This window comes from Oncorhynchus mykiss, chromosome 3 (genome assembly GCF_013265735.2).
Source record: "Oncorhynchus mykiss isolate Arlee chromosome 3, USDA_OmykA_1.1, whole genome shotgun sequence".
Classification (NCBI taxonomy): domain Eukaryota; kingdom Metazoa; phylum Chordata; class Actinopteri; order Salmoniformes; family Salmonidae; genus Oncorhynchus; species Oncorhynchus mykiss.
Window position 1 is genome coordinate 25327670 of NC_048567.1, and position 8945 is coordinate 25336614.

At 44.2% G+C, this 8945-nt stretch overlaps 1 protein-coding gene across 4 annotated transcripts in view; it reads left to right on the forward strand.

The window, feature by feature from the left end:
* Positions 1-8154, forward strand: part of LOC110515430 (inactive phospholipase C-like protein 2) — a 60421-nt gene extending 52267 nt beyond the window's left edge. For all 4 annotated transcript variants that reach the window (XM_036973175.1, XM_036973178.1, XM_021594340.2 and 1 more), the window contains 2 exons: positions 3367-3476; positions 6283-8154. In XM_036973175.1, coding sequence (XP_036829070.1) covers positions 3367-3476; positions 6283-6489 — 317 coding nt within the window. In that variant the 3' untranslated portion in view covers positions 6490-8154. The remainder of the gene's footprint in view (positions 1-3366; positions 3477-6282) is intronic.
* The last annotated feature ends 791 nt before the right edge of the window (positions 8155-8945 follow it).

Sequence of the window (8945 nt, forward strand, 5' to 3'; positions counted from 1 at the left end):
AGGATCATTTAGACATCTGTGTCTTTCATCTAATGCAGCGCATTTCAGCCACGTTTCCCATCTAAGCATTGTTTATGTTTCATTTCTCATGGAGTAGCTTGCTTGGAGCGCCGAGTGAGGAAAAACAGGCCATCGTTCCGGGGGCTGGGATTTATTGGTTTCCAGATGGATGACATATAAAATATTCATAGTCTGTTGTCTTGGCTCATCAAGGGGGTAGAGAAGTGTCTTCTTTAACTGAGGTGTGTGTCGCAAATCAATGGCTTCTCGCCGTCATCTCCTCTTCTTAGTATTCATCACAACACCAATAGGACCTGCCTTCAAGCTGCTGCCCGAGACATTAGCCATTGGTAGTCTGAGAGTTAAGGTGTGAACTGCCTGAAGGAACGGTGCTGAAAGAGACAACAAAAACATCTCTTACTCTAGGCAGAAGGGAGATACGGAATTGTGCTCACTTTTGGTGCTCGTTAGATCTATAGTATTACAGTATATTGTGTCCATAGTCTGAAAGCATTCCTCTTCAAAGTTGATATGAACCCATCACACTTTGTCAATGTATGGTTATTTTCCTCTAATCTTTGAAATGTCTATGAAAATGAACCTGAAAGTAACTAGGGATGGGCACACGTACACAGTACTCGATTTAAAGTTTGCATTTGTTTACTAATTACTCAATTCACAAATGCAGCAATTTATTATGTTACATTTATAAGCACTGACATCATTTCAAACTCGGGTAAGGTGTGTGTTCTTTGAGGAGTATATCAAGTGCATTGAACATGTTTTAAGTTTGGTTTTCAGTTGTGTATCAGAACAACCAGCATAGCGGCAACTTTTTTTGGCCTTCAGCACCGTTTCACTCTAACATGTGAGTACTCAAATACAGAAATTCTTTCAAATTGTACCTAACTAGGCCACTCAGTTAAGCCAAAATGATAGGCTAGTGAAGGTAGGAAATGCTTCATGAATTTGTATTATTTTATTAGTTACTATGGGCACACATGACTACTAAACAGGTAGTTGGTGGCTGGATTCAACCACCAACATTTTGCAAAATAGGACACAGCAGATGGTAAACTAAGCAACAAGAAAATCACGTTATAATTTCATCGATACATATTGTCAGCTGTGAGTGCGAGTGGAAAATGGGTCAATACAAACTGTATTCCCTCCAGACAGTGAGCAGAACATTCCAGCAACAGCTACTGGAGTTCTGTGTAATCCATCATAACCACTCAGAGAGAACAACCCGCCTCAAAAGACCCCCTGGGTAACAATGAACAAAGCTCACTACTTACTGTCTGAAGCGCACAGATCAAATGCAATATTTGACACTCACACAGGTACCAAACAACATCTGGGACAACTCAATAGCTGAACCCCAAAATACACCTAGTCTGGACAGAGTAATGCTTATAACAGATCCCACCTAGGTTAACTTTTACAAGCTGCCTAGAAAACAAGCTAAAGAGAAAATGTGGAACATAAGGTGAATGGAAAAGCCCCATTACAGTAATGACCTGTGGCCATTAAATACAGTAGGTGATATTCTACAGGGTCAAATGCATCATCTGTTCAGGAGGTTTGGGGACAATCCATCAATGTGTTGCTTTTGCGATTCAATCCATTATTAATAAAGCTAGTAAACAGGCAGATCATCTTTTATAACATATCTGTACACGCATGCCACCGTTTGACACCAACATTTAGCCTCGGCTACCATACAGGTTGGGGAAACGGTTTCATGAATATATCCTGTGACTGGGCACTGTGGTCCAAGTTCATTGTACTGACAGTTATTGAGCTCAAGGTATACGAGGGAGAAGATGACACCATCTAAAGAAGCTAATCCCTGATGTATTGTCATTGGCCACGGCAAACCCCTTTCCTACCTTCCGCTCGGTTATGGACTGTCAAAGGTGACTGAGAACCTTTGGTGGCTCCATACAGTCTCTGTCAGCGAGCATAAGCTTGCCGAGAATTGCGTTTGAAAGGGCTTGCTCAGAATGACAGAATTAGTCCCCCGCCACACACCCCCAACTCTATACTGCGTTGCTAAGCAACCCCTGCTGAGAGTTGGTTGTGTGTGTGTGTGTGTGTGTGTGTGTGTCCAGCACAGTCATGGTTCATGAGTACAACAGCAGTGACTGTAGTTGCAGCAGCACAGCACCTGAGGGTGGGGGATAATCATTCCGATGTTTCACAGTGAACAAAATCATAAAGGCTGGTAGTAACAGATTATTAGCACAGTGTATGGTCCAATTAAACATTTAAAAAAAGTCGATGCCCTAACCATTCTCTGTAAAATAATACAATATTAGCCTCAGCCAGGGCCTAATTTGTGAACATTCCTTTGGCTGTTTTCTCAGTCTCGACTCTTCATCTAGGTCAGGTATGTGCTAACTGCTGAAGTGCCAATATCACAGACCTCCTCAGAATCATCATCAACATCCAACCCACCCCACCGTATATCTCACATGTACGGTATTTGGTGTTGCCATGGAAACAACACCAACAGGGCTGGGAACCGACCCAGAGCTGTTAGAGCGCCGCGATAGATCTGAGCATGCTCAGTCTGACCGTTTCAGCTTGTGTGTGTGTGTGCGCCATCAGCTGAGTCTGGTGAAGCTATTAGTAGTATACCGAGCACCTTAACGGCCAGACCCTCAGCTGTTTCCCTGATGTTGTGGACTCCACTGCAACCTGACTCAAATCAAACACCCAGCAATGTTCGTATGTGTATCCTAACGGAGAGCAGCACTCCGTCAGAGAGAGAGGAGCAAAGAGGGGAAGGAGAGGAGGAAGGGAGCTCCTCGGGAGACAAGTCCCTCCTCTGCTCAGTGGCTTGATGCTAATCCACAGTGAGGGGATGTCATGTCTGTCTGCCCTGCCCATACTAGTCTTGCTCTCTCTTTCTCTCACACTCTCAAGAGAAGATGTCTCTCACTCCATCTTGACCTCACCAGCCTTGCTTCCGTCCTCATGTTGTCTGCTGGGCAGCTGTTTTCAGACTTGTGTAATTTCTATAGACAATGAAAACAAAAACTGAACCAGGTAGTTCTAGTACTGTGTGCACACTGAGAGACAGACACAGAGACAGATGGTTGAATACTTAACGTATGATCATCTAATGTGTGTTGGTGTTTTATCATTGTCTCACATGTCAAGAATGAAACCAAATGTGTGGAGGCTTTATAACTTAAGGTTTTTCCCCCATAGTGCTGACACTTGCCTAACCCCAATTGGCATTTCATGCAAACCTAGCATATAAATGCATTGAACATTGTAAGTCAATGCTAGCCTCTGGGACAAATGTGTGTGAATACAGTGTAAAACTCATGTGTCCCCTGACCCCTCTCTCCCCAGCGATGGAGTTCCATGAGAACCTCCATGACATGGCGGTGAAGGAGGGCCTGAAGGGCAGGAAGCTGGCCAAGGCTGTGGAGAGCTTCACCTGGAACATAACCATCCTCAAGGTATGGATAATGACCACCTAGTTTGAGTCATTTGTTTTTGGAATCTTTTTTTTTTTGTGACAGTTTTTAGCTTTTGTTTAATCTATTTTAGCTACCAGTAAACCGTTTAAAACCATTGCGTATAAATCGATCTGTGGACACCGTAGATCAAAATGGTTTGCATTAAGAGGTAGCCCTGATTCTCAGACACAGGAGTATCTAATCTGCCTGTCTGAAGCAGGATATGACATCTGACACCTCTTGCAGCAGGGATGTCCCTCCTACCATTTAATTCGCTCTTCCGACTGTCTGTCAACTCCTGTCTGAAGCCTAAAGTGCCCTCGGAAATATTCAGACCCCTTGACTTTTTTCACAATCGTCAGCAATCTACACACAATACCCCATAATGACAAAGCAAAAACACGTTTTTAGAAATGTTTACAAATTTATAAAAAACGGAAACCGTTATTTTCATAAGTATTCAGACCCTTCGATATGAGACCCAAAATTGAGCTCAGGTGCATCCTGTTTCCATTGATCATCCTTGAGATGTTTCTACTCCTTGATTTGGATTCCACCTGTGGTAAATTCAATTGATTGGACATGATTTAGAAAAGCACACCTGTCTATATAAGGTCCCACAGTTGACAGTGCATGTCAGAGCAAAAACCAAGCTATGAGGTCGAAGGAATTGTCCATAGAGCTCCAAGACCGGATTGTGTCGAGGCACAGATCTGGGGAAGGGTACCAAAACATTTCTGCAGCATTGAAGGTCCCCAAGAACACAGTAGCTTCCCTCGTTGTTAAATGGAATTAGTTTGGAACCACCTTGACTCTTCTTAGAGCTGGCCGCCCGACCAACTGAGCATTCAGGGAAGAAGGCCCTTGGTCAGAACCCGATGGTCACTTTGACAGAGCTCTAGAGTTTGTCTGGGGAGATGGGAGAACCTTCCAGAAGGATAACCATCTCTGCAGCACTCCACCAATCAGGCCTTCATGGTAGAGTGGCCAGACAGAAGCCACTCCTCAATAAAAGGCCCTTAACAACTCTCAGACCATGAGAAACAAGATTCTCTGGTCTGATGAAACCAAGATTGAACTCTTTGGCTTGAATGCAAAGGGTCACGTCTGAAGGAAACTTGGCACCATCCCTACGGTGAAGCATGGTGGTGGCAGCATAATGCTGTGGGGGTGTCCGTCAGCGACGGACTGGGAGACTAGTCAGGATCGATGCAAAGATGAACGGAGCAAAGTACAGTGATCCTTGATGAAAACCTGCTCCAGAGTGCTCAGACTGGGGCAAAGGTTCACCTTCCAACAGGACAACGACCCTAAGCACACAGCCAAGACACTGCAAAAGTGGCTTCGGGACAAGTCCTTGAGTGGCCCAGCCAGAGCCCGGACATGAAGCCGATCTAACATCTATGGAGAGAACTGAAAGTAGCTGTGCATCAAAGCTTCCATCCAACATGTCAGAGCTTAAGAGGATCTGCAGAGAAGAATGGGAGAAACTCCCCAAATACAGATGTGCCAAGCTTGTAGCGTCATACCAAGGAAACTCGAGGCTGTAATTGCTGCCAAAGGTACTTCAACAAAGTACTGAGTAAAGGGTCTGATTACTTATGGAAATGTGATATTTCTAAAATAATTAATAGATTGACAAAAAATACTTTGTCATAGATGGACAATATTAAAATTTTATGAAAGGCGAGTTCCTAACAAGTTCAGGAAGCCAAGCTAGAACTCTGTGAGACGTTCACAGTGATGGGGGCATACGTTTTAATCAAGAGAGACCTTTAGAAAACATGCACATTTTCTCTAACACTAAATATACAAATATGTATTTTACAGTTATAAGGAAGGTGAACTCTTAATAGTTTTTATTTTATTTTTAATTTCAAGCCTTATTCATACAGTTTTGTTGAATAGGAAATAATCATAAAATATGATCTGTGTACTTGAGCTTGTGTCCTCAAAAGTGACTACACCTTTGCAATGTATAACTATTTTTAACAGAAAGGTGAGAGTTTAATCTTGGAGTATGCAGCATTACTAGTTATTGTTTATCTCATGATAAATAATTACTTTTTGGGATTACGTAGATTACATTTTCGATTGCATTTAGTTACATGTAAGAGGTTTGACTTAATGTTTGTTTTATTGAGGGCAGGCATAGGTAGTGAATTTAAATTCAAGAAACAACTTCCGAGCAAACACTTCAGAGATTCTGATTCCACAGTGCAGTTGAGCTTCACTAAATGAGGAAAACAGTTTGTTTACAGAAGGGACATAAGGTTTATATTGACATTTGTTTTTCAGCTGCAGCGCGGTGGAGTAAGAGCCTATGTCTGAGTTAGTTAGATTGTACACACTCAGTCTGATGTATTTGTCTTCATGCCGTTCATTTAATCCCTGTGTCAATGCAAGGGCTAATTATCGAGGAATGACCTTCCGCATATTTATTTGTGATATTTGCATGCATTAATTGCATGCTCACCTCATGAGCGTTTGGGCTCATCATTTATACATGGTCCCCGGGAAATTGAGTTGGTGCCTGGTGAGTGTTTGGCTACGCTGCATAATTCATTATACACAGAAGCAGCGGTTACGCTCCGTGGGTATTGGGGAGGTGTAGGACTCCAATGTCTGACCGCATACAACTACGATTAAACAGTTAGTACCACACTACTCTTTCGCTTCGTGACCTTTTTAAAGTATTATTGGTTTCACCCTTTGTCTTTCTGTTTAAACTGGAGATTCAAGTTGTTGATACATGCTCCATTGTCTGTATATTGCCATTCCTGTCATGTCCCTGCCTTCCCTCCAGGGCCAGGCGGACCTGCTGAAGCACGCAAAGAGTGAAGTCCAGGAGAACCTGAAGCAGATCCACTACGCCGCCCTCACCTGTAACCTCAGTAAGGACGGGCCATCAGGGAGCACGGCAGGCTCCGAGTCCAGGACCCGACCACGCAGCCTGGACGCCATCCCCGAGAAAGCCACGGGGGAGGACGAGCTCTCTGAGGAGGACAACTGAAGGCTTACGCCCTAAACCCTTCATACCTTCAAGCCCCTTGCCCTACCCTAGTGGCACTCATACCCCAAGCACTTTTCCCTACCCTAGTGGCACTCATACCCCCAAGCACCTTTCCCTACCCTAGTGGAACTCATACCCTCAAGCACCTTTCCCTACCCTAGTGGCACTCATACCCCCAAGCACCTTTCCCTACCCTAGTGGAACTCATACCCCCAAGCACCTTTCCCTACCCTAGTGGAACTCTTACCCCCAAGCACCTTTCCCTACCCTAGTGGAACTCATACCCCCAAGCACCTTTCCCTACCCTAGTGGAACTCATACCCCCAAGCACCTTTCCCTACCCTAGTGGCATACATAAATCTCCTTACCGCAGTCCCACACAAACCTGACTACAGTGTAACTGTTCTAGTGCCGTTGCCACACAACTATTCTTATTCCAGCGCTGTATACAACCATTCCATTCCCACCCCAGTCCCACTAAAACCTCCCTTTGCTTAACCCGGTACCACACAAAAAGCCCTTAACCCTTCCTGCCCACCTCAACGTCCAACAGCAAGATGTTGCGGGTCAACTAGGAGGGCCACGTGAACTTGCAGCCACGGGACAGTCTTAAAGCAGTGACCTACTGTAGAGACAGTGCACTTATTTACAGGCAGACCCCAGGGCCTGACCCTAGGAGAGCCGCTCTGAACGGCTCAAGGATTTCTTAAGCACAATTTACGGGTTTCTGACCAACCAGAAACTAGAGCTGTGAATGTAATAGGAAACAGGAAGAGGAACAATGGCGAGACGAAAAGGGAGGAGAGCGCTGTTTACAATAATGAACTTGTTCATGTTTTTGTCTGCCAAAATAGTATGTGTATATATGGAGTTCTGTTACTTTTTTTCCAACGTGCTTCATTTTATTATTGTATTCTTGAGAAATAAGATTTATTTTGTAAAGGAAATGGCTCGTCCATGAAAAATAACTATTTTATTTGTCTGTGCAGATGTGAAATGGAAGTGTCCTTGACACTTTCCCACTGTTCCTTTGTCGAGACCGAGGGACGGATAGAGACTTTAAACCTCAGTGTGTGGTCCAAAGGGTGGCAGTCGAGTCTCAAGCACAACTAGCAACTGCTTTGGGAAGGAACCATGGAGAGAGTAACGCGTTAGGCCTACGTTTTGGTGTCATTTCACCATTCCATGTGAGAGGGTTGAGTGGGATGTACAAAGTAATAATAGCTTCTCAACCAGTCCTGGTAACAAACTAGCACCCTATTCATGAATACGTTTTCATGTACGACTGTGCCTCATTTGCTACAAATCAGTCAACAAAGGGGATGGATGGTGAGGAAAGAGACCCTCTTCCTCACATCCATCTTAACCTGCTTTTTCCCCACCAGTTGCTTCTAGTTTTGTATTTGTCCCCTGTTCATTCTCTCCACAGTGCTGAAACAGTGTTGCTCCTAGTCAACTTTAGCCACCCACCACTACCTCTGGATCTCACCACCAGTGTTTTAACTGGGCCCACACTGGGACAAAAAGTAATTCATGAACTTCAGTGTCGTGACAGTTGTATTTATAACTGTTGTTAACCATTTTTACAGATGGTTGAACTGAATACCGGTTTTGCTCTTATCTGTTAATTCCCAAAACCTTCAGAATAAACTACGTCAAATCGTTTATGGTGTCTGGTGTCAGATTCAATGACAGACCGTATGAACATTCATTAACATTCTACAGTGTGCTGTTTTCTGTTGTATTCATGCTATTACTGTTTAAGGGCAGACAGAGACGGCAGGGTCTGGATATCCCAGCCATCACATGGAGCTGCTGGAGGAACTGAAGGATCACTATAGATTAGTTTACAGTGTGCTGATAGGAGTGGAAAGAGCCTTGGGATATCTAGCGAACCACAGACGTGACTGGCACATGTTCCCAGATACACACGCGCACACACACACAGACATGCACGCACAGCTGATAACCCATGCAAACACACACAGACACACACACACACAATCTTTTTTTGTCACTATATTTGTTTTTCCCTGATAGACCACTGCGTTGTGGTGGTCACTTGTCGTCACAGAAAAACAAGCACCCCAACACATCACAGGACAAAGGCCCCGGGACATGTTCTTAGAAAATCAGAAAGAGTCCTGAGTAAGTCAAACTGGAGTACAGCACCACACAGTAGCATTTAGAATAGATCAAAGCAAAGTTTATTGGTCGCGTACACTGACTTGTAGATGTGCAGTAATACCTTGCAATAAAAAATATTAAAAATCCTTAACAAATAATACAAAATATGTTATATAAGATAAGCCACAACTCATCGTGCACCAGCGACTCCTGTGGCGGGCTGGGCGCAGTGCGCGCTAGCCAAGGTTGCCAGGTGCACGGTGTAGCCTCAGACACATTGGTGCGGCTGGCTTCCGGGTTGGATGCGCGCTGTGTTAAGAAGCAGTACG